This window comes from Rattus rattus, chromosome 9, assembly GCF_011064425.1.
Source record: "Rattus rattus isolate New Zealand chromosome 9, Rrattus_CSIRO_v1, whole genome shotgun sequence".
In the NCBI taxonomy this organism is placed as follows: domain Eukaryota; kingdom Metazoa; phylum Chordata; class Mammalia; order Rodentia; family Muridae; genus Rattus; species Rattus rattus.
This window is the reverse complement of record NC_046162.1, coordinates 85,172,315-85,197,888: the sequence shown is the minus strand read 5'-3', so window position 1 is coordinate 85,197,888 and position 25,574 is coordinate 85,172,315. Positions and strand designations below refer to the sequence as shown.

The window sequence follows — 25,574 nt, the reverse complement described above, 5'->3', positions numbered from 1 at the left end:
CCTGTGGGCACTGTGCTCATGTGGTACACAAACATACATTCAGACATAACACCCATCCTTATGAAAAGAAATAAAAATATTAAAGGGCTAGGTGTATAGTGCACACCTTTAATCCCAGCACTGAGAGGCCAAAGCGGAGGATCCTTGTGAGTTCCTAGTCAGCCAGGGTTGTGTAGAGAGAAGCTGCCTGAAAACAAACAAAAGAGAACAACAAAGTTATCAGAAATGTTTCTTAAAAATCTCAGGCCTGTAGCGCATTCGTGCTCCGTGTCTCCTCATGATTGTTTTGTTATTTCCCCAGCAGTGTCAGACTGCACAGGGGCTCCATGCTGGGATGCAAAGCATTCTGCCACTCAGTTCAGCCCAGCCCTGTGCTCCCTCATACATTCAATTAATACTTAGGATGAATGCATTGGGAATTTGAGTAATTTTATGTGCTTTGAAACCAACATTAGTATATGCCTCCGTCACCGTTCTGTCACTGTGAAGTGACAGTCATGACCAAGGCAACTCTCATAGAAGATAACAGTTAGCTGGGGCTGGTTTACAGATTTAGAGAATTAGTTCCTGAGCACTCCAGGCAGGGAGGGTGGAACAGACAGACTGGCTTGATGTTGCTGTAGAAGTAGCTAGAGTCTTACACCATAACCTTCAAGGAGAGAGACACAGTGGGCTTGGCTTGTGCTTTTAAAACCTGCAGAGATACACCCACTCCAACAAGGGCACACTTCCTAATTCTTCTGAAACAGTTCCCGGGACTGGGGACTAAGCATGGGGGTGGGCAGTTTTCTCATTCAGACTACCACAAGTGTATGGTGCTTGAATTTTCCTACAGGCCCAGAACTTCATCAATTTTCTTTTAAACCGATGAATTTTTAAAAGAATTTCAAATTCCTTTCAGAATGTGCTGTCTTCAGGTGTTATTGCCAAAGAATTTTACACTTGTCTCAAAATGAACCTTTGGTTCTAATAGTTTTGACATAGTTTCTATTTCAGCAATATTGGCAAAGTCTGATAAAAAAATTCTTGTATTCCCAAATCTTTCAATGTTAAAAATGCTAAATTTATTATTGACACTTTTCATGCATGAAAACATGATGCCTTTCTGATTCAAAATCAATTTCAGGTTAATGACCCCTCCCACTTTGTCCTCCATCTTAAACTCGGAGGAAGCATTCTGCTGCCTGGCCATACTGAAATCATCAAAAGAATTGTAGTCATTATAATTAATTAATTAATTTATGCCTCAATCACAGCTTCCCCTGTGTGGTGATTTGAATATGCTTGTTGCAGGGAATGACACTATTGAGGTGTGGCCTTGTAGAAGATGTGACCTTGTTGGAGGAAGTGTGTCATTGTGGGTGGGCTTTGAAGCTCTGCCCAGTGCAGAGGAGACAGTCTTCTTTGGCCGTCAGATGAAGATGCAGAAGTCTCAGTCCTCCTGTGCCATGCCTGCCTGGACTGTGCCATGCTCTTGCCTTGATAATAATGGACTGAACTTCTGAATCTATTACCAAACCCCAGTTAAACATTGACTTTATAAGAGTTGCCATGGTCGGGGTTGGGGATTTAGCTCAGTGGTAGAGCGCTTGCCTAGGAAGCGCAAGGCCCTGGGTTCGGTCCCCAGCTCTGAAAAAAAGAACCAAAAAAAAAAAGAGTTGCCATGGTCATGGTGTCTTTTCACAGCAATAGAAACTTAACTGAGACACTCCTCTTCTTCCCTTCATTCCCCCCTCCTCCCTTTTGCCTCAGAAAGGGGGAGGCTTCCTAGACATATCAGCCTGCCCTGTCATATCAAGTTGCAGTAGGACCAGGTGCTACTTTTTCCGTTGAGGCTAGACAAGGCTGCTCAGCTGTGGAGAAAGGATCCAAAGGCAGGCAACAGAGTAAGAGACAGCCCCTGTCCTGCTGTTAGACCTGTAAGAAGACCAAACTATACAACTGTTAAGTATGTCCAGAGGGCATAGATCTGTCCTATGCATGCTCTCTGGTTGGGTGTTGAGTTTCTGCAGGCCCCTAAGGGCCCAGGTTAGATGATTCTCTAGGTTTTCTCATGGAGTCCTTAAATGTTTCTGGCTCCTTCCAGCACCCTTTTCTTCCACAGGAATCCTCAAGCTCTCCCTAGTGTTTGCCTCTGTATCCGTTTTCCTCAGTTGCTGGGTGAAGCCTCTCTGATGACAGTTATGTTAGGTTCCTGTGTGCGAGTATAGCAGAGTATCATTAACAGTGTCAGGAGTAGGCTCCCTCTCATGGCATGGCTAGTCACTGGTTGACTGTTCCCTCACGTTCTGTGCCTGCAGATCTTGTAGGCAGGGTCACAGGTTTTGTGGTTGGGTTGGTATCCCAATTCCTCTATTGGAAGTCTTGCTTTGGTTACAGGAGACAGCCATTTCAGGTTCCATATCCTCTGAGCTAGGGTCACCTCACCATGGTCCTGGGTGTTTCCATTGTTCTAGGCCTCTAGCTTGTCCCCCTAGATTCGTCCCCCAAGAATTTTCTCTCAGTGCCCTCTCCCTCCTTCTTGCCCCTACTCGATTGCTCCTCTTCTTCTCCTCATCTCCTCCCCTACCCAGTCCCCTTGCTCCACCCACTCCTGAGCTCTGTTCTATTTTTCCTTCTCAGTGAGATCCAGCTGTCTTCTCTCAGGCCCTCCTTGTTACTTAGCTCCTTTGGGTCAGTGGATTGTAGCATGGTTATCTTGTACTTAGCACCTACCATGTTTGTCTTTCTGGGTCTGGGTTACCTTACACACGATGATCTTTTTTAGTTTCATCTATTTGCCTGCAAATTCCCTGATGTCATTGTTTTTAATAGCTGAGTGGTATCTCATCGTGTAAATGTACCCATTGTTTTTATCCTTCTTTGGTTGAAGGACATCTAGGTTGTTTCCAGTTCCTGGCTGGGTATGGGGTGCAGTGCACAACTGGTGGGGGTGCTTTCAGGGGAATTCTTATTTGTTATCTTAATAATTACAAACAATTGCTGTCTGTAATGAGTTGTTTACTTCTGTAGCAGCGCTCTGCGTTAGCACAGGTTGCCCTTAATTTCCTGATACTTACAGCTGGCATAGTAACTGATAGACACCTCGATTGTAGTCTATATCTGACCCTGTCTGTCTGTCTGTCTGTCTGTCTGTCTGTCTATCTATCTATCTATCTAATTTTAGTTCACAGCGCTGGTCTTGTTAATTATCTGATACTGGTCTTGAACTTGGAATATTGCCACCTCAGTACTGAGTTCTGATATTACAAATGTCTACTTTTTAAAAATACCATATGTATCTGTGTGTGGGTGCACATGAGTGTTGAGTGTGCGTGGGTGCCTTTGGAATCAGATCCCCTGAGCTGGAATTACAGTGTCTGACTTGGGTCCTAGGAACCGCCCCCCCCTCCCCCCCCAGCCTTCACCAGCGCTACTTCTTTATGCCACTGTCTGGAGTGTTGACTGCACTCAAAGCGCTGCTGTCGTTTTTAAATTCTTTTACTGCATGCCAGCCGCCTATTTGTGGATAGTTTTCTGAGTGTGATTTTTAATTTTTGTTTTAAAATGAAAAGAATTCATTAAAATGCATATTTTGCCTTGTCAGGATCAATGTTTGCTTCATAAGAATATATTTTCTGTCTGGGCTTGGTGGTGCAGACTCCTTATCTTAATCCCAGGTGGAGGATCTCAGGTTCAAAGCCAGCCAAGATGAGATACGAGGAAAGCCTGGGTGTCTTTCCTAGCGTGTGTGAGGCCTCAGTTCAGTCCCAGCTCCACCAATGAATGGAAAACTTGAGCGTACAGTTGCTCAGTTTGTCACAGGCTGTTTGGAAGTCACTGCCAGATAACAGTTCCATCCCTCAGATTTTATACAGCTAGCGTGCACAGACCGCATTTATTTATTCTATTGAAACATTTTCCAAACTGTGACTAACCCTCAACACTGCAGCTAGCTATTTACCCTTAATTATTTCTACTCCATTTTGTTTGATTTACTGAGGACTTTGGTTTTTCTCCTGACGGTAACCAATGTAGTAAGCACACAGAGTTTTTCTTTCCCAGGTCTCTTTCTTCCTAAAGTGCTGAGTTACGCCTTTCCTGGTGCTTTTCCTGGTAACTCCCATGGGGATTTAGAAAGACCACACAGCTCCCCTCTTGCAGACCTGTAAGGGCCGTGCCTTTCAGATGTACCAGGGACTGTTATCTAGTTGTTTCCTGGAGCTGTGTTGGCATTCTCTGTAAAGGCATGAGATAGCCAAGTGCTAGACTATTGTTGCGGAATTATGAAGATGCCTAGGACTCAAGAGTTCAGACATCCAAGTTTGACATACAAACCTCAGCTAACTCTTCAGGGTACAAAATAGGTCCTTACCACGCGTAACATCTGCCCTTTTATTTTTGCAAATCTCTGTCCCTGAAAGCCTGTGCAGTGTTGGGGACCATCTGTCTCACTCCTCTGTACACATGAGGCCAGTATAACTACAAATGGCAGAAGACAGCTGTATTTACACCTTCCTGTCGAATACCTCGAAGCATCTCTTGGAGGACAGATAGCCTCAGATGGCAACAGCTGCTGCTTAGCTCTGACGCTGAGCTTGGATGAAGGCAAAGGAAGGCTGGGAGTTATTTGGCTTCAGAGAGCATGCGTGCAAACAGAGTCCATTTTCTGTTGCTCTAATGCAGGCGTACTGGAAAACCCCTTACCACCGTCATGTTTTCACAGAGATAAATAAGGAAGACAACCTTTAACTCAGTGGAATAGCCTTTTCCTTGCATGCGTGAGGCTCTGTGTTCAGTGGTTCTATGCACCACAAAGAAGTAAGGAAGGATGAGAGGGAGCATGGGAGGGAGGGGGAAGAATTCTTCTCCATTAACTGGGAATCAGCATTAGGCATTGTCTTTTGGAGATTAGGTTTTTGTGGATCAAATGTATGGCGGCATTTCTCGGCCATTTGCTTCAGTTGTATCAAATGAGAAAAAAACTAAATGCTGAGTAATAATTAATGTGTTTTCATTCTATCTTAATTTTTTTTAGGTCTAAGATGATATAGGGAAATTTTGTGGACATAAGAGGAGAACAGAAAATGCTAGAATGAAGTTGAACAGTTTCATGGGAACAAAGGCTATAAGGATGATAAGGAAGTTGTTCCTTGCTCTTAGCTGGTTGTACCCTGTTGGACGTGACCAGAAATAGGACTTTTTCCTAGCGTTCTAGTCTCTGCTCCCCCACCTTCACATGTATTCATTGCTTCATGAGTACCTGCACCTCTGGCCATGTCCTTGTAAAATAGAATGGGCATTGTGTAGCCTGGCTTCTCGTGTTGCACTTGTGCTAACTATCTGTGTCCTAAGTAAGTTTTCTCATGTGACAAGAATTCCAGCGAGTGATGTAGGCTCTTGATCTCACTGCCTCACTGCCTCACGCAAGCCTGACTCACTGTGGAGCCCTCCGGGCCACACTCAGGCGTGTGCTTCTCACATACATCGAAGGGCTTAATAGCATTTATTTGAAAATCTGAAGCTGATCTTTGTAAGACAGGTTACCATTAGTTCCTGTTGTTATAGTAAATGTCATTTTCATATAGTCAATGAAAGCGTCCATTCCTTGTTTTAATTCAGTTCAACTCAGCTCACCTTGACCGACCTACAGGCCAAGTTCAGATAAGTAAGAACAGAAGAGCTGTCAATAGTCCCTGTGTACCGTAGCTCATGGAGACTTGCCACCCTCTGCCATTGTCTTCTGTAGCCTTTGGTTCGTTTAATTAGGCTCTGCATGTTTGGTTCCAGATATAAAATAATAGCGTGTGTGTTCATTTGCGTGTGTGTGCTTTGTCTACATGTGTAATGTATTTACCATAGTTTCAGTTTCTAGTTTTTGTGCCAAATAAGTAGAGTACTTAAACCATATGATAGTTTATTGCATTTTGCTGTAAATCTAGGGGTTTCTTATTTGAAAGAAGTCTACTATATACCATATTGAAAGTCAGCAGGCATAGCAGTCGACAGAAGTTTGACATTATTTATGCTGTGTTAGTCTCTCTTCTGTTGCATATGGAAGAACTTCAACATTATCTATGTTTTTCTAATGAAAATCTTTTACATCTTGAGTTTGTAATTTAAATTGGCATGCCAAATATGTCTCAAATTAGTCAGCTGTCTGTTTCGGCTTCAGCTTGTCCTATAGATCTGCAGATTGAAAACCACCAATGCCATAGACCTGTCTGCTAGGGAGCAGTTAAAATTCGATTAATGAACAAATTAAAAGTTGGGGCTAATTTGCAGGGGAAGTATTTGGTCACATCAAATACTTACGAGAAGATACACAGAGGCAGTAGAGGCTTTAACTCCATCTCACTTAAGTATTGTGCGTGGTGTTTTAGAGCCTTTTCCTTCCTGTTCACCTTTCATCGCTATGTGATGATTATCTCATCATTGTGATCCCTGCTTCTTCAATTGATCCCAGAACTTGATCAGCTAAAGACTAACGTGATGGATCCAGCATGTGCCTAGGTTCATCTTGTAAATTCCAGTGGCTGCTTTAGCTCTGGAGAGGGACACCTGGGCTTGGGCAGGATGGTAATGCGCTGTGTTATCCCAGGACTGAGGAAGTTGTGGCAGAAGGATCACACACTTGAAACCAGTCTAGGAAGCATAGAAAGCCAGTCCCTGAAGGGCTCTGCTAGAACCTGTTGATTAATTCATCAAATCTTAATAGTTACCTTTTACCACTGGGACCATGAGTGTGTTCAAATTAGACTCTTGGAACTGGAGTACCAGTGGCTCTGAGCCACTGTGAGTGCTTCGCCCTGAACTGAAGTCCCCAGGAAGAACAGCAGTGCTCTAACCACTGAGCAATCCCTCCAGCCTCTCTTTAAAGTACTGTTCATTACCATTTTGTGAGAGTCTGAGAATTCTCTTGAGAATTAGTAGGTAATTTTATATTAGTCTCTGAAGGAGTATAATTCTTTAGTAACCACTGCTGGGTTTTCCATTCATTGAGTAGTTGTTTTTCCTTTATGTTTGTCAGTTGGAATTCAGACCCATAGAAACATATGTATGACATGGAGCCTGCTTTCTGTGGTGGGATTGTTAAGGCTGAACTCTTCAGAGCCATCTCTAGTGCTCCGAGCTCACTGCTGAATACAGCCTCTTTATTCACCCAACACTCCCACTCACACTCACTCACCCCAGTGGAAGCCACAGCTGTGGGCTCTCAGAGGCGGGTGTGTGCGGAGGGTCGCAGGTGAGGACAGCTGGGTCATTGGCCCGGACCTTGTGACTTCATGTTTTCATCCTTTGGCTCCTGAAGAAAGACTAGGCAGCAGCGTTTCAAAAGAGCAGCTGGCACTGCCCTCCGTCAGCAGTGATGTGAGTCTGTGCTGTGGAGTCCGGAGAGCTTTCACACATGTGTGGCACAGGTCCACTTTGCCAGACTGGACAGGGAGTGGGCAAATGTGAATCAGACGCATGCCAGGTCTACATGCCAGACCAGGTTCTCACCCTGTCTCCAGCCCAGCTCCTCCTTTCAGTGGAGCTGTTGGCCAGGGTCTCTTTCAACTACAGCAGCAGGGCCACACTGTGCAGGGGCTCTGTGGTCTGGAGAGGACTGTACCTCTGCTGACCAAGGGCCTGCTCATCTGGTGTCATTGCATGGTGGGCGAGCATATGACTGGAGACCCTGGAAACATGGCATAACTTCCCAGGAAGAGATCAAGGGGGCTGGTTTGTTTGTTTTGAAGTTTACTCATCACTTTTTGTGATGGAATATGTTTTATAAATCAGGAAACGTAAAACTCTAAATGTCGGGAACAGACAGATTTTGTTCCATTTTTGTTTGTTGGTTGGTTGTTGTTGTTGTTTTGATGCTTGGAGAAGTCTTGAGGGATAGAGGAATGAGTAGACAGTTTCAAAACAAAGTTTCAAGTTCTTCACTTTGCAGTGTATCTGTGAATATTCGTGTTCAGCGTGCCTGTCAATATTCAGTTCAGCAGTATGGTGAAACTTGAGCCTAGTTGGAGGGCCGCCCAGAGGCTCTGCACTGTGCACACAAGGGCAGCATGAGACTGTTTTAGGTGCCAGCATTTCTACCAGTATAAGAATATTTGAAGCGTTCTTCTTATAATAATTGAAATGAAAGGTGAGTACTGTCTGCCAACAAAATTCACTTCATTTCCAAAGTATTTCTGGCATTTAGAAATGGCTTTTCCCTCTTGTTTTTTGTTCATTGATGCATGGGGTCCCTATTCTTTGCAGACATGAGACTATACAACTGCTTTTCAAAGCACAGAGTGAGCTCTTGTGACACATGAGTGCTAATATTAGTAAGTCTTGAAATCAGGATGGGACCAGAGTTTTTCTTTCAGCAGCATATAGTGGAGAAGAGGGTTGAGCTCCAGTCACTGACTCAGCAACATAGACTCCCTATCCCTATCTGAAATGTTAAATCACTGTGCACTGTAGCAAAGCCCCAACATTATGTTCATGAAATGCTGAGAAAATGGTAAATTGTCTTTCAGACTACATTCATTCACTTGGTCTTTCAGTGATGGTTTTATGCAGCTAAATGCTAATGTTCTGTGGGTCACATAGGAAATTGATGGAGGGCCACTCGTTAATCTTCCTGCTTCGGTCAACAGTAAAGAAATCTTTTTTTGTTTTGTTTTGTTTTTTTGTTTTTCTATGTAACTCTGTAGATGAGGTCCCACAGAGTTACACCTGCCTCTGCCTCCTGAGTGCTGTGATTAATTAACTAAACCTTTAAATCCTGCCAGAGTGCTGATAGGGTAGCGTGCCCCTCCCTCTCTACCCTCCCTTCCCCCCCTTCTCCCCCACCTTTCTCCTGCTGTTCACTCTCCTGTCTGTCCTCCCCTCCAGTAACTGCCCATGTCTCTTAGTGTATCTTTGTTTCTGTTGCATTTTGAATTCCAGAATCATGCTCACTGTTATGAGAACATTTTGCTCAATCTTTAATTTGTTCTGGAATGTACTCTGTTTGTTTGGAAATTAATGCTAATTAGCAGGATTATGTTTCTTCTTAATGTTCCAGGCTCCAATATTGAAAAAGGAAACAACCATGACAAATATGTGTTCCCCTTCAATTTCTTGTGTCTTCCAAATGTCAGATGCCATAGTAAAATTTTTATGAATATAATTAAATCACCAAGTCCTATTTGTGCATAGCATGTCTTAAGTAACTGGAAATTTTAAGCAGAAATATATGTATCAGTGAATTCTGACTTTGTATCCCCAAACATGTTGTCTACCATAGCCACTTGCAGGCAGGTAGAGGGGGCTATCCTCATGTAGTAATTTTCTGGAATGTGACAGGAGTTAGAAATCGTTTCATCATTTTTGCTAGTGACCCACAGAATAACAAGCAGCTCAGCTCACTGCTGATGTAAGCATCTTGAGAATGTGTGGCTGAGACACAGCCGCTGGGGGCACATTGTCATGTCACAGTGTGGTGTCTTCGGCTGACACTGGATACTTTGTGTCACATATAGTACTTGTTCTTCTCCATCTGATTTTCCCATTTAATGTGTACTTTGTGTCTAAGGGCTTCAGCCATGAACTTTATTTTAAATTAGAAGTGCTTCAGGGGTGCTCCGGAAAAGGGGGAGAAATAGAAAAAAAAATCAAATCCACATTTGTATGAAAACTAAGGGCCTTGTTTCTATACCTCATATATTTATTGGTTCTATCACAGCATATGTGGCAGAATTGCAAATGATTATTAATTTGCGTTTTTTAATCATATTCTATAATAGTACGATATACATGTATTTACTAATGTTGAATGAGTTTTCCTCTAATTTTTTGTGCATTTTCCCCCTTTTCTACCAAGGCCTTATCTCTTTGGAGCGGGGTGTTTTTCCATAAAAGCTCCATGGTGAGTCCCTGTTCAGTCCCGCATGCCTAATTCACTTGATGTTCTCTCAGAAGTAACTGTTTATAGTCTGTTTGCAGTTGCATGAGCTGATCACAGATAGTTGCACCAAGTTGCCAGACAAATAGACGTGAATATTGATATTTTAACCTTTAAGAACAGTTTCTTTGGTCTTACTTGAGTCAAAACAAAAATCAGATTTATTTTGTTTGTTTTTGTTTTAAAGAAGGCAGAAGAATTCTCTCACCATGCTGGTGAGTAATACAGCATATCTAGCCCCAGGTCGAGAGTGTTTAATAGGAAGTTCCTTACCTGTACTGGTTGATACTAGAGTATGAAGTTTGTTTTTAAATGCAAGGGTTTTGAGAGCAAAGTTGCAGTATATTTTATTTGATTACAAAGGACTCTGTTTGAATAGATTAGGGATTTAAGAAACTGCGAGGTAATGGAATGCGTGTCTTGACAAAGACCTCCATGACGGTCTGTTGAACCATATTGGACAGTCATCATAAGGCATGGCAACTATAGAAAAGACAGTGCATTTCAGAGTTTCATTTGAGGATACCAATTAGAGTAGGTTAAGCATCTGATATTGAATGCTTTAATAATTATGAGTCTGGGTTCTAGAATAGAGCTGTCTTGCCCTACATAACAGCTTCTATGTTAATGAGCACTGTGATCTCAGATACCTAGAACTTTCTGTTTCTTGTTTTCCTTATATATGTAATGAAATGTAATGTATAAATGCATTGCTGTCCATGACAGTGTTCATAGTAGCCACTCACTAACTAGTAACTGCTGTGAGGACTGACTCTTCCAGAGCTTGGGCTGTCTGAAAAAAATGCTTCTTAACAGTCTATCATGTGCTTTCCCTCTAGACAGGGTCTCATTACATAGTCCTGCTTTGCTAGAACTCCTGTATAAATCAGAGTTCTCCTGCCTCAGTGTCCCAGGGTCTGTGATCAGAGGCACATGCAAGCATGCTTACATATCTTTGTCTTTTAAGAACATAGGAGGCAGAAGGAAGTTTCTAGAAATGTAAGGTGTGTGAACTTTTGTCTGGTCCTCTTCTTTGTGCCCGCTTCACTCATTCTGAGCAGTATTTTACCCTGGTTTGTGCTACATGCATCTGATTGCAGCATCTTGGAGGACGCTGAGGCAGTAAGACAGCAAAGCAAGTTCAAGTCCAGCTTGAGGCATGTGTAGTAAGTTTCTGTTTCCACAACCAAACCAGCCTTTTACAGTTGACTTTTACAGTTTCCCAGAATGCATTCAGTGTTCCTGTGCTCTGGGAATGGTAGTTTTCATTACCACATAGGGCTAGTTAATAGAAAATGAATCTCCATTAAATAGTGTTACCTTTATGGTTCGGCATCGTAATTGGAAGAGCATCAACAAAACTGTTCTTAACAAATTCAGAGTATACAGAGACAAGGCCTCTGAAGTTGATCTTGCGTTTTATGAGCCAGATTTCTTCTCAACACTAGTGAGATAAGTGGGTTTTGTTGGCTTAGAGTGAGTAGGGCACTTTAAATGCCACATCCAAGATATTATTAAATGTCTTTGTTTAGTAAATGTGGAATTAAATTCCATTTGAGGATAAATTCCTCACTCTGAGTACAAAGCAAAGAGTTTTAGCAAGCTAATAAAGATTGAAGTTTCGACATAGAGCTATAGATGGAGTGACAACTGTATGTTAAATAAGAAAAGCCCATTCCCCCAACAGCTTATGTGTTCCTCACATTTAAGCAAAAGCACTTGTCAACCAGAAATGATTTGAGGTTGAAACAAGATTAAAAGAGCCAGATTAAAGAAGGGGATCTATGAAATACGGTCGACTTTTAAATCACTGCCTGTCCTTCAGAGGACTGCTTGTGGTTTGTTTGATGCCATCGTTAGCTCACAAAAACCTCGTTTTTAGTCACTTACACTAGACTGAAAGGCCCTCCTTTTAAATATGTTACATTACCAGGGTGCATGTTTTTTCCATTAAGATCTTAATGAAACCTCAAATTAAGGCAGCAAAATGAATATGGATTTGACAACTTCTTCATGTTGTTTATGAGAGCTGCTACGTTTCCACAGAGCTTGCTGCTTTCCATGATACTTAACAGTCAACTAGAGAATGTTTTTATTTACCGGGCTAAAACAAAACATTATGCTAAATAAGTATGTTTATAGTGCTTTTGAGTTGGAAGGCAATACTTATATGTTGGATGAACATGAAATCTTTACAGCTTCTTTTAAAATGTAAATTTCTTACAATTTTCAAAAATTAGTTTTGGGTTACAACATTTGTACCTAGTTAACGTCCTTGCTTTTGATACACCACAGTTCTTTATCCTTCTGAAAAGGGCTTTTCAAAGACTTTTACATAAATGCAGTTTCAGAAGAGTCTGTTTTAAAACAGCATTTTCCCCTTTGAGATCACAGCAGGCTGGTAATTAATTAAATGGTGCAGGCCATGTTTGACACTAGTAGTCAACGTAGGAGTTTCCAGTACTTTCTATGTTTATATAGAATATTTGAGTTTTGAATGACCATAGAAAATTTTTTTTGTTTTGTTGAGACAAAATCCATCCCATACTATAGCCTATGTTGGCCTAGAAATTACTATGTAGCCTAGACTGGCCTAAACGTTTTGAAAGTCCTCCTGCCTCAGCTTGTTGGGACACTTAAAATGGAATTTTAATTTTCATGTTAACAATATTGTGTTAGTGTTTGTGTAGTGCTAGGTGTTAGCTTCTGTTTCTAAAGTGCTTTCCAAAAGTCATATGTATATGTAGCAGACAGTCATGGTTATGTCGGAAAAATCGCCATTATTTATGAGTGGCCTGTGTATTACTTATGAAGAAGAATTTATAGAAGTAAAATTTATGTATAGAATTGTAGTCAGTTTTTGTTTTGTTTTGGTAACCATTCTCTGCAAGTGTTTGGCTGAACTGCAGCCCTGTTCTTTAACAATATTCACAGCTTCACTATTTGAAAGGTGGTGTTTGTGTAAGGGAGATCTCTTATTCCCTGTAAGGGAGATCTCTTATTCCCTGCTGCGTTTTCATTTCTCTTAAACCTTTAGGAATAATTATGATTTCATAACAGAAGTAGATTTGGGTGGATTTTTAATGTTTTTAATATTTTAAAATAAAATAGTTCTAATTGCCTCTCAAGTCTAATTTGAAGGGGGAAATTAGAGAAAATTTCTAAATTCCTTTGAAAAGATTTATCACATGGAATCTAATAAGGCTCACAAAGAAAATTGATTTTCAGTCCTTTTTGTATCTGTTGAAAGTGCTTAATGTTTGTTACTATTCAAACTCAAATACTGACAGTTAACTTAGGTCTTTGAGAATAAGAGTAATGTGCTGTCTCAGCTCCTCACCGTGGGCTTCCTTGCACAGAAGAGTGTGCCACCCTCTTCTGCAGCCTTTCGTCCCTCCCTGAGGTGCATGGCACGGGTGTCCAGTGGAAATCATTGCCCTTTATTTAGTATAAAGCAGGTGTCTCTAGAAGTGAGGGCTTTGTTTCTGGTTCTTTCTCTTGTGTGCATTCGATTGTAAAGCAGACAAGAGAAATTCAGTTTTATCTAGATAGTGATGGAGGATCTTAAGATTGCAAGTATTTGGGAAATGGTGGGATATTGGAGAGCTGGTCGGGAGACTGGCTCCCGTTCTTAATCCGTTTCTCAGAGGCCGTGGCAGAGTTCAATCCTGCCTGCGTTTTGTTTGCCACTGTGTTTCTCTTGCTTTGTGCTTGTGTGCTGCTTTCTTTGTGGATTTCTGAGGAAGGTTTGTTGCACGTACTGTCTTATGACTGTTACTCTGTCATGACTGACAAAGGCGTTCCTTTTTATTTTTCTTTTATATTTTGTTGAAAAGTTAATCTAAACCCTCGATGTAGTAAAGAGGCAGGAGATATCAGTAGGATGGCGTCTGAGAGACTGTCTGTATGCTGTGTTCTCCCATGTGTCTCTATAAACTGTCAGCGTGCATGCTGTGTTCTGCTCTATGTCTCTTTAAACTCACGAAGGAATCCACATCAGCAATCCGGTTAAATTTCTCTGCAACAATTAAAATGGAAGTAGATTTGATATCATTGTATTTCAATATAATAAGTGTAGAAGGTAAAGTAAATTAAGAGAAGTTCGTTATACACGCACAAGAGAGAGTCCAGTGTTTTCTACTGGGACTTGTTGATACCCCACACTGAGGAGAAAGATGTTGAGAGCAAAGAGGAAACAAGGTTGCTGTGTGGGTCCGGCCACCAATCTGTTACTGCTGTGAGATTTACAGGGCAGGGCCTCATTGTCCTGTCACTTACATAACATCTTTCTGTGCTTTATCTTTATGGCAACAGAAGGTTGTTTTGTGATAGAAATGCTCTGGGCGGTTGTAGAAGGCTCATGTGCAGTCTGTTGCAGACACATAGGAGCAGGAACATTTTACTCCTACAAGGCATTCTTGCACATAGTTTTTGAAAATTAAAATTAGGAACTAACAATGCCAGAGTTAGAATTTCTAACTTTTGAGTGGATCACATCAGAAATGTTTTCCAAGTAGCAATCTTTTTTATTATATTATCTTTTTATTTCTCTAGAAGGTTTATACATGTACACATTTTATGTTTCTGTTTTGCATAAATGACAAAACCATGCCAGATGTAGAATGACGGTGGAAATAACTTGGTAGAACAAGCTTTCTTCTCTATGCTTCCTCCCTCGGTCAGCACTGCAGTGCGTGATGAGCGTGGAGAAAAAGATCTTTATTCAACTTGACGTTTTAAGTCGTGAGACTGTTTGGTGCCTTATCAGTGGATAAAGGATAAACGAGGAACTATATGAATAAAGTTATAGGTTTTTTCATAAATTCAACCTAATTTTACCATAAAATACCCTTTCTCTTAGAACATAAGAGTTCGTATAAAATGGCGCTGTATTGGTGCTGACTTTCAGATGGAGTAATTTGAAGTCTGTGGAAGTGTGTTAAAATCTGGCTATCTCCAGGCTTTGTGGAATATAAGACGCTAAATGTGTAGAATGTTCCCGCAGATGCATTGATGCCCAATAATTTTTCCATTTCTCATGATTCTGTTAGAAAGCTGGTTTTTCTATTTTTGAGTCTGTTTAAGTACTTTACAGAGGTTGGCGAGATGGCTCAGCAGTTAAGACCACTATCTGCTCTTCCAGAGGACCTGAGTTCAATTCTCAGCAGCCACATGGTGGCTCACAACCGTCTATAATAGGATCCAATGCTCTCATCTGGCATGTCCAAAGGCAGCGATAGTGTACTTACATATATAAAATAAACAAACCTTTTTTATAAAAATACTTTAGAAGTAATTTTTCTCGAGAAAAGGAATAGCAACTTGATATTAAATTACCCTGACAACATAGTCTCATACAGTGGTTTGCAAATGTGACCTTGTCCCTGGGAGGCTTGCTCAGATGCTGTAGCATCGACGGTGCCTGGTGCTGTAGTCCCCAAACTGCAGACACTCTGCTAAGAAACTCTTTATTGGAGGCCGGGGATATAGTGTAAGCACAAATACCAGAATTCAGATTCCCAGCACCCGTATAGAAAGCAAAGCATGATAATCAGATATCTGTAATTCCAGTTTGGGAATGGGGTAGAGTAGAAGGCGAGGTAAATAAGCATCTCTGCTTCTTCTAGTCCACTGTTCAGTTGGTAGGCTTGAGGCTCAGTGAGAGAGCGGTCTTGATAATAACAAGACGTTGTAGGGAGAAATAGAGGAAGACTCCTAGTTGACTTCTGGTGTCCACACATGGAGGTACAAATGTACAGACACCTTATACACACTAATAAATGTAAATTAAAAATTCTGATTGGTTTCTCTCTCCTCTTCCCCCTAGCCCTTGAAGCCCCTCAGGGCTACAGTGGCCAGGGCCATGTCACAGATGGCTTGTCAATCAGTGTTAGTAATTCAGTGATCGGGTGGGAAGTGTTGGAGGGCAGTGCACACTCTAAGGCAGTTCACAAGGAGAAGTGCAGCCAGCAGATTAGTGATCCAGATATCAGAGGAGGGCACATGCAGTTGACTGTCTGCTTGTCACTCTAGCAGAAGAGCTATGTAGAAGAAAAAGTGTGGGGCCACACCCATGACATCTTAGAAATCCCTCTTCAAAGATGGATGCAGTGCCTTTTCTTCTCCGTGAGTGAGTCTGACCACAGTTGGTTTTTCGTCTTCTCTGGATATTGTTGGAATGATCTGTTAAGTAGATATTAATAGTAGGTGAAAGAAGTGGACTTTTGTATACTGTAGTGTGTACCACTATAGCTATAGTTCAAAATGGAAGGCCAGCTGGGTCAATCAGGGCAGTATCTGTTAGAGTGTATGCAGGCATGCACATGCCTTTTTGCCCACACACCTGCACACACACACACACACACACACACACACACACACACACACACAGCCACAGGTGTCAACACTGAGACTTCAGGAGTGTTGGAGAGCATCTCGGGTGTTGCAGGGACAGGGATAATAAAGCACGATCTAAACATTGGGAGGTCTGTTAGCTGTATATGAAATGTGTATTGACTTCTACAGCCTGGGAGGCGGGACCCTGGGTTGCTTTTTCTAACATAGTAGGTCCTTAACCTTAAACACACAACAAGGGGTTAAGGATGGTGCTTGGAAAACAATTTCTATTTGTAGAAATTGTTAGAAATTTTTTCCTTATGACATCTGGAATGGGTCCTGAGTATTATTTGCTCAAGTATCTGAGAAATTCTCAGTGGTTGTACTGTTCAGAGATCATCCTGTGAGAACAAATACAGTCCTTACCTCTACACAGTGGCCATAGCTTTTGTATCATTTATTAATTAGTCTGAGCTCTGAGTGGAAGGGACTAACGACGTCCTGACTAAACAACAGCAGCATGGGACATTCCGTTCCAGGTGTCTTCTCGGCTCCAGAAACCTTCTCATTCCAGCACATCTAGTCAGACCTGAGACGAAGACACAGAAGGTGGCAGGCACATTGGCTCACAGTAGGACCCAATGAAGAGCCAAGCCTCAGAGAACTACCTTCATGGTATCAATCCAGGCCTACCCTCTTGCCAGTGAGATCGTTTTCTGGGCTAGGAATTAGACAATCTATAGAAGGTAGTTGTATGATTTCTGTTTAGCTTTGAGAAATTTGATAATCCCCAAGAGAACAGAAATCCAAAATTTGGCAGAAGTCGAAAGCTCAAGAGTGGAGCACCAAGGATATGAGAACATGAGGAGAACAGCAGAAAGCAGATTCTTAGTGGAAGTCACTGGAAGCAACCTCTTAGCATGTCCGTCCTCTGCCATAGCAAAGGGAGAACAGATTTGCGTTTGATAAGCTGTCAGTATTTGGCTCTGACTTATTCAGTGAACATAATAGTTTATGGAGCCATGGAGTAAAGACAGCCAGGAATGTGGCTGACTCATTGCAGGAGGCCACCCATTAGAACTCCTAGTGCTGACACTGTAGCGGAGCTTCGAGCACCGCCAGGCCTTCTCTCCAGTCATCGCCATTTCGTGCATGCCGTCTCTATGAACTATGTGGGTAGTCTCTTGTCTTGATGTCAGAGTGAACTTTTCATGCTGGAGGTGTGTCTGCCCCTTCTTTTACCCCATGTTAACTATCTAGTGAAATGCCAGCCATCTGAGAGGATGCTGTCACTCCAGAACGAGCACCGTGTGCTAAAGAATCTGTTTTATTTGTTGGCACACTGTTGCCTAGGCTAGCATTGGAACCCGGGCACAAAAGAAGTATCCCTTCTGCCCGGGCTCCCATGTAGCTGGGCCGGCAGGCATCCCCACCTCTCGTCACCAGACTCTCTAACTTGGGCATCACTTACATTTCACAAACCCTCGGCGTCATCTCATACCACTGCTCAGCCGTCTTTTGAGGGGATGTGCATGAATGTGCCTCAGAACTTAATTCTGAGAAAATCTTTCATGATTTGGAAGACTGAGGATTCACTGGTAATTTCTAAATGTCCTTTTCCTTTTTCAGCAAAGTTAAACCACCTCCACAAATTTCTCCAAGCAAATCGATGGGCGGGGAGTTTTGCGTGGCTGCAGTGTTTGGGACCTCCAGGTCGTGGTTTGCAAACAATGCTGGTCTGAAACGGGAAAAAGGTATGTGGTTTGCTGATGCTCGGATTTGCCATACTGAGGAGACCACGTTGGAAGCTCCTCTAGAATAATTTTATAACTAATAGCCTAAGATGAAAATTAATAAAATAAATACTAGGCCTTCACTGAAGTCTGTCAATGAATTAAAACTATTTTCTCGCACAAATGGGAAATAAATTTGCCATCAACTGATATTTTCATTTATTTTCAAAACTGTCTCTCTGTGTACTTGGTTTTTAAATGCTGCGTGTAGCTGAGGCTGCCCTTGAGTTCTAGCCTCGGTGTCTCCAATGCTGGCGTTTAAATTTGTGCACCACCACACGTAGGCGCATTGACTGATTTTTGCCTTTCATTTATTTATTCCTAATTATATTGCACATATTGATCCGAGGGCTGCCAATGCTGTGCCCTAGTTCTTCTGCCTCGGCACAAGCTCATTTCGCACTGTTGGCTCTGACCTCAGAAGGAGAAAGTTGTTACATCTGCTTTACATGTGAGATTTGGGAATCAACCAGTCTCACCCATGTTAGCTAATCGGTAGTCACGGGAGTCCATGTGGGACTGTGTGTGAATACATCTGCCTGCGACCGTGGCTGATCCCTGGAGTCAGAGGTTCGTGGGCTGCGGGTTGTTTGTGCCGGGGACTCGGTTAAGTCCTCTGCAAGTGTAGCAACTGCTGAGCCACACCACATATCCAAACAGACAACCTCCCCGGAGCCCCAAAAGAAAAGAAAAGGGCAGGCTGTTGACTGGGAGAGAGATTTCCGAGTCTGTGGTTATCATTGCTCTTCTGGGTTATCGGGATTACTGTGTTTACATTTATTTACTTACCAGTTTTTAATTTTTAAAAAGTTTTTCTCTCTAATTTTAAGTATATGAATGTTTTCCCTGTATATGTACAGCAAGTGCATAATTGGTATCTATGGAAGTTAGAAGAGCGCTCTGGGTCCCCTAGAGATGGAGTTATAGGCAGTAGTGAGGCACCATGTGGGTGCTGGGAATTGAACTTGAGGCCTTTGCAAGAGGAGTGTATGCTCCTAACCACTGAGCCAGTTCTTCAGCCCCGATTGCTATATTTTTAATCACTGCTTTGATAATCAGAATCAATACTTAGAATGTTTGAACGTTTGTGTAACTATTCTTTCAATATGGGATTCTTTGTGTGTTGTGTGTGTGTGTGTGTGTGTGTGTGTGTGTGTGTGTGTGTAGTGTGTATATAGAGTGTGTGTGTAGAGTTTGTATATATAGAGTGTGGGTGTGTATAGAAAGTGTGTGTGTAGAGTGTGTAGTGTGTGTGTATATAGAGTGTGGGTGAGTATAGAGTGTGTGTGTGTGTGGGGGGGCAAGTTCTTTTTCCATGATAGAGCTTGAAACCGGGCTCTGTGGTCTCTGTATAGAAGAGAATGTCTACATTTATATACTAAGTATATAGTCTGTGTGTTAGGATTTCCCCTGATTACTTTATTGTGATTCAGTTAGGTCACACACTGGCTTTCCCCTTGATGTTCCCCAGTTGGTTTTGCTCTTGGCAAAAGTGTCTCTCCTCCTTACTCCCTGTTGGCAGTCAGACCTCAGCCTCTTCCTTTGCTATCGCTTTCATGACCACTCCCTTGTAATCGGACCTAGCAGGGCTAGTCTCTTCCCTTGGGAAGGGCATTGTGGAGTAGGCAAGCCTCCCACTTTCTTATCCAATCTTCATTTTTTGTTACTGCCTTTGGTTTGATGATGCTATCAGAAGGACTTTTTGTTATTCATTAAAACCTTCCGCAAAGCTCAATTTCAAATGCCTCTCCCGTCTGTCCTAATTACCCCTTTAGCTTGCTACTCCTTTATGTCCCTCTGCCTGGCCATTGGCCGTTTTCTCAAATCAGCTGTAATTGATTCGTCTGACACAGAGATAAGACGACCCACACAGCTTTCATAAGACAGTCTCCTTGGTTTACTGTAAAACATGAGACTCCGGCAGAGAGCACATGTGCATTCCTTATAAAGTCATTTGACTAATTCAAACCCAGCACTCATTTCTCTAAGGATGGCTGGTCTTCCTTTACTACAGGACCAAGTAATTTCATTGAGAAACGATTAACAACTGTTTGAGGAGGGGACTTTACTTTTTTTTCCCCATGTTGCTTCTTGGCCCAGTTGTTTAGTTGTATTTCAACTGATGACCTTCCACAGATAAATAATGTGTTTTTTGTATTTGTTTGTTTTGATCTAGATGTTTTCTGTGTGTGCACTGCATGTGCATTTGTGTGTGTGTGTGTGTGTGTGTGTGTGTGTGTGAACGTGTGTGCATGTATGTTCGCAGATGCCAGAGTGTCCTGTTCTATTTTTCTCTGCCTTTTCTTCCCCTTTCAGCACTGGGATGACAGACATGTGTTTGACTGTGCCTGTTGGTGGTTTGTTTTTTCGTGTTTTGTCTTTGTTTTGTTTTGTTGTGTTTGGAGGATTTGAATTCATGCTCTAGTGTTTGCATAGTAAGCATTCTTATCTTCCCCAGCAGCCAAACTTAATTCTACCAAGAAAACATAGCTGAACTTTTCGGATAGCCTAGTTCCACACATAACTTTTCCTGCAGGTCAGTTCATTGTTTAAGCCAGGGTAATGAAATATTGTTGACTAGATTATTCATTTTTAGGTCGTCCTTTCATGTTTTACTCAATGGCTTAGATTTTTCATAATCTATGGAAAAAAATCCATAGTACAGAAATATAGAATTTTACAACATAGTGTTTATCTTTACTACAAATTTGAGCATAATGGTATAATTGTTGAAACAATTGATGTATATCCCATAACATTGGTGGCGGGTTCCCTGGCAGCTGCTTATGCAAGGCATCCTCCGAGGATGTGCTGTCGTCATGGGACAAAGCTCTTCCTCGTTCTTTTTCTTTATCCCATGTTAGACAGCAGAATCGGTAAAGTAGAAGTCCCACTGTGACCTTTCCCTGCCATCATCCCATGTCCCATTCTGATTCTCCGTTTGCAGATCAGTCCAAACAAGTTGTGGTCGAATCTCTTTACATCATCAGTTGCTACGGGACCTTAGTGGAGCACATGATTGAGCCCCGGCCGATCAGTACTGCTCCCAAGATAAGTGATGACACACCACTGGAGATAATGACCTCCCCTCGTGCCAGCTGGACACTTGTCAGGTAGTTCTCCATCTCACCTCCCCACACCCGCTGAGAAAGCATAAAAAATGTGCCCTTTGTGAAATCTCAACGTGAATCCCTGGCTCTGAAGTGTGTTCATCCACAGGTCTGTGTTCACTTGCATATATAATTTTCCTTCTTGGCTCTAGAATCTTTTGCAAATGGGATTATACCCCATTGCCTGGCTTCTGTAACCTGGGGAGCCTTTATTCATTTTGTTTCCATTGGCCAGGGTCCACCTGCAGTGAAAGGTGAGCACTGCAGGTCCTGTGTGAGTCGCTTCTCTTTGTCAGGTAAAGAATCCTGCACCATTGCTTTCCCCTTCAGCTGAAGCCAGCGACACCCTGCTTGGTATTGTCTGCCCTTGCCTGCTCTGGTCACTGAGTGATGGAGTCATGTGCTAGGTTATCTTCTGTTTTTCAACATTTATTATTTATTATATACACTACACTGTCTTCAGACACACCAGAAGAGGGCATCAGCTCTCATTACAGATGGCTGTGAGCCACCATGTGGTTGCTGGGAATTCAACCCAGGTCGTCTGGAAGAGCAGTCAGTGCTCTTAACCTCTGAGCCATCTCTCCAGCCCATACTGTTATCTTTCACGTCTCATTTCCTTTAGCATATTTCGAAGATTCATATTAATGCGATGTTATATAGGTGTTGCTGCGAATGTTCACATGGTGGTATTTTGCACTGTCTCGGGGATGTAATCAGGAAGTATCTCTATTCAAGCGTTCTGTACTTGAGATTGTGAATCTAGCCTTTACTCTCTGGAACTTTTTGCCCTCTCTTTGTGTTTGGTTTTTGTTTCCCTTATTGGAGTGCCACATGCTCCTTGTAAAGAATGCCACTAAGGGAAATATAAGCTAATACAAAGATCCTAAGGTCTCCTGGAAGCAATAACCCAGGAACCAATGGCCAGGCACTCTAGAAGTGTTTAGGAATTATCTTAATGCATCCAATGAGTAGAATTTTTATAAGCTAGCAGAAAGAGGAAGAAATAAACCTAGAATAAAACCATTTAATATAATGAATTGTGCTAGGGAGAAAAAGAAAACCAATCACCGGCATGTATGAAAGGAAACAGATAAAAATGGACATGAAAATGGCCCCTCTCCTTTTGACATTTTAAAATAGTCTATTGATTTTCTGGAGGCTCCAGCATGCTTTACTAGTACTTACTGTGGTAGATTGATCTGTTCAATATCTGATTTATCGAGCTTATTCAAAACTGGGCAGATGTTATTCAACCTTGGCAGTCTCACTGTTGAACTAGGTATTACATCCAAAGGAAGTTGTCCGTTACACAGCTCCTTTCCTTTTCCTGTCACTTTTAGCTACTTTGTTTCATGTTGAAGATGTCTGACTATTGGTCAAAAGTGATTTGAGATGGCCTCCATGTAGTTGGCATTTGAATACTGATGTTTCTTTTCTGCCTGTCTAACCAAGCTGAATGCTCTCTAGTTCGCTCAGGATCCACGTTATTTGTGCCACACATTGCCACATCTTTAGTGTATAAAGTTTTCCTGGTTTTGTGTGTCAAGTTAAAGAGCATGGGTCTTAATGGTTACACATTGATTTGTGTGAGTCTCTGTCAGGCTCTATGGATGATTTACAGTCCATCTGTCAAGCTCGAATATTAATATTCTCCTGCTGTTTCCTTAGAACGCCTCAGTGGAACGAACTGCAGCCACCATTCAATGCGAATCACCCCCTGCTCCTTGCGGCAGAAGCAGTGCAGTATTACCAGCTCCTGCTGGCCGGCTGTGAGTACTTCTGTCTGCTTATGCTTCCTAACCTTTCTTTTCCTCCCATTTGATCCTCTCAGAATTTGCTGAGGAAATGGGCTGTAGGGTGTTTGTTTGTTTGTTTTTCCAGACAGGGTTTCTCTGTGTAGCCCTGGCTGTCCGGGAACTCACTCTGTAGAGCAGTCTCACCTTGAAGTCAGAGATCCACCTGCCTCTGCCTTCCCAGTGCTGAGATTAAAGGTGTGGGCCACCAAGCCCAGCTAGGGCCATAGTTCACACAAGTATGTGAGTGTGTGTCTTCAGCTGGCATTTAAAAAACAAAGCAAAACAAAAAACCCCAGAACTATAAAACAAGCAAACTGCCTACAGCACGTGACCTCACAGGATATGAAGAACAACTTGGCAGAGCCTGGGACCTGTTCTCAGAGAACAAGGTCTTCATCCCAGGATACCACAATCGCAGCCTCTGCCTGTGTGCAGCTTTGCTTGGGCCCCTTCATGCTCCTGGCTTCACGGGGTTAGGGTTTGATGCTAAGATTAGCACATGGTCTTGCACATGCTGCCTGACTAAGCTGGGGTTTTGTTTCCTATACTGATAGAGGTTCATCCAAACACATGGAGACTGTGTGAGAGGCATGAAGAGACAGTTTAATATTTAGTATCTAGTTTGTCTTCAGAGACTTAAACATGCTCTACAATTATAATTCATTTTTTGTAGAATCCTAATTGAACTTGATGGCTCTGAGTACTGAATGCTTTTAGAAATTTCCTGTAAATCAACAATGACATTTTTGGTTTTTTGGTTTGTTCGTTTGTTTGAGACAGGGTTTCTCTGTGTAGCACTGGTTGTCCTGGAACTCACCGTGTAGGCCAGGCTGGCCTCAAACTCACCGAGATCCTCCTCCTCTGCCTCCTGAGTGCTGGGATTCAAGGTGTGCACCACCACCCTTCTTTATAAAAGGCAAAAGCCTAGCTATTGAATTAAGTGTAGTTGGCCCAGTTAATCTGGGTTGGTCTTGCTGCTTTGCTTTGGTACCTGTTAGTTCTGTATTAGCTGACAGACTGTGGTAAATGTCAAGAAGATAAAGGAAAGCTAAGCTAAAATCCACAGCCACATCTCTCACCTGTCACTCCAGAGAGTAAGCTAGTTGATAGCATTTAACGGTAGCTATCCCTGACACTTTTGTCCCATTCAATAAACCCTACGTCCGCTGGTGATGACTGGTCCTCCAGTGCACTCTTGCACCATGATGACACCTTCAGAATTCCTGTTGGTGCACTGGAGACTGAGCGTGAGGCCCTGCGCGTGAGGAGGAGGAGTGAGTGTTCTACCTCCAGTGCAGGGCAGTTTGAGAAAGTTTATTCCTCTGCCTGTCAGATACTTAAAGGACTGAAGTAAAATGAGATTTTCAACCAAGCAGGCCTGCGACATGCTGAGGGCAGTCTTGGCACCAAGCATCTTTGCCAAATGGATTGTTTCTCAAGCTTCTGTTGCCTCTCGGCATTGATGGAAATGGCACAGGACCCACCTGGGTTTTAAAATTTTACACTCAGGGGATTTACCTCAGAGCTTTGGATCTACCACTGCATCACGTAACTGAGGCTGCTTAGTGTGGACACTGGAACTCCAGGGCAACAGGGGCAGTGCAGCGCCAGGGCCTTCATTCTCACGCGCATGTGCACGGGCACGCACACACTCTCATCTTTTACCCCTGTGAGAATCTCAGTCACACTCTTCATCTCCATGTTCCCTCACAGAAGCCCTCTGGAAAGATACTCTACCTCATAAAATACAAGTTTAATATTTCTGGTTCTTTGGGTGTATTTACTTACCCAAGTTTAAAACCACCTTTGAGCCAGGGGCTTTTGATGTCTGGTAGAACCCTTGTCTTCAATGTGCTGGACTCTGATTGGTCCCTAGCAATAACCCAGTGATGGTGGGGAATTACCCTTCATTTTTCAACTTAAAGAGTTTGATAAAAATCTTTTAAGACTATTTTTAATTGAACTTTGTAGTCTAATATAAACTTCATAAATGTTGCAGGTTATTTTGGGTATTTTGTTCTTGTTGTGTTGTGTAGAAAAAGTGTAGCACTCAGGAAATGATACACCGATAGGCAAGGCCGATGTAAATAGAAATAGGAAAGAGACTGTCTTGGAGAGGACAGCAGTGCAGCAGGATGTTAGCATAACGTATCCACTATTCTCATAAACAGTCTGTTCCACACTGAAGTGTGGATACAACTGGGCAGGCAGAGACTAGAGACCTGCCCCGCACACCAATGATGTCTCATCCACCTTCGAGATGATCAAGCAAAGCCCTGGAGTCACCACTGTAGCTTATTCCTCTGCTTGTAGGAGAATACCAAGGTTGAGGGGCCCTGCCAGTGGAGGCGTCTGAGTTTGTGGTAGACAGGATCACATTGAAATGGTTCATTCAGGTGTCACAGTGGAGGCTGGGAGGACATCTAGTTGCTTTATTGGACCATTGAGGATCGCTGGTTTTTAATAATTTAAAAAAGCATAATGTAAGCCAGGTTATAAATGTGCAGACCTTTGATCTTAGCACTTGGATAGATTTGTCTGAGTTGAAGATTAACCTGTTCTTTTTTTGTAAAGATTTATTTATTTTATGTATGTGAGTACACTGTCGCTGCCTTCAGACACACCAGAA

At 42.4% G+C, this 25,574-nt stretch overlaps 1 protein-coding gene across 9 annotated transcripts in view; it reads left to right on the top strand.

Moving 5' to 3' along the window:
* The window catches only part of Bcas3 (BCAS3 microtubule associated cell migration factor), a 451,135-nt gene that overhangs the window by 171,549 nt on the left and 254,012 nt on the right, over positions 1-25,574 (top strand). For 5 of the 9 annotated variants that reach the window (XM_032912989.1, XM_032912991.1, XM_032912985.1 and 2 more), the window contains exons 17-20: positions 9,827-9,871; positions 17,873-17,997; positions 20,984-21,149; positions 22,818-22,918. In XM_032912989.1, coding sequence (XP_032768880.1) covers positions 9,827-9,871; positions 17,873-17,997; positions 20,984-21,149; positions 22,818-22,918 — 437 coding nt within the window. The remainder of the gene's footprint in view (positions 1-9,826; positions 9,872-17,872; positions 17,998-20,983; positions 21,150-22,817; positions 22,919-25,574) is intronic. The other 4 variants (XM_032912992.1, XM_032912993.1, XM_032912987.1 and 1 more) reach the window with 1 other exon arrangement.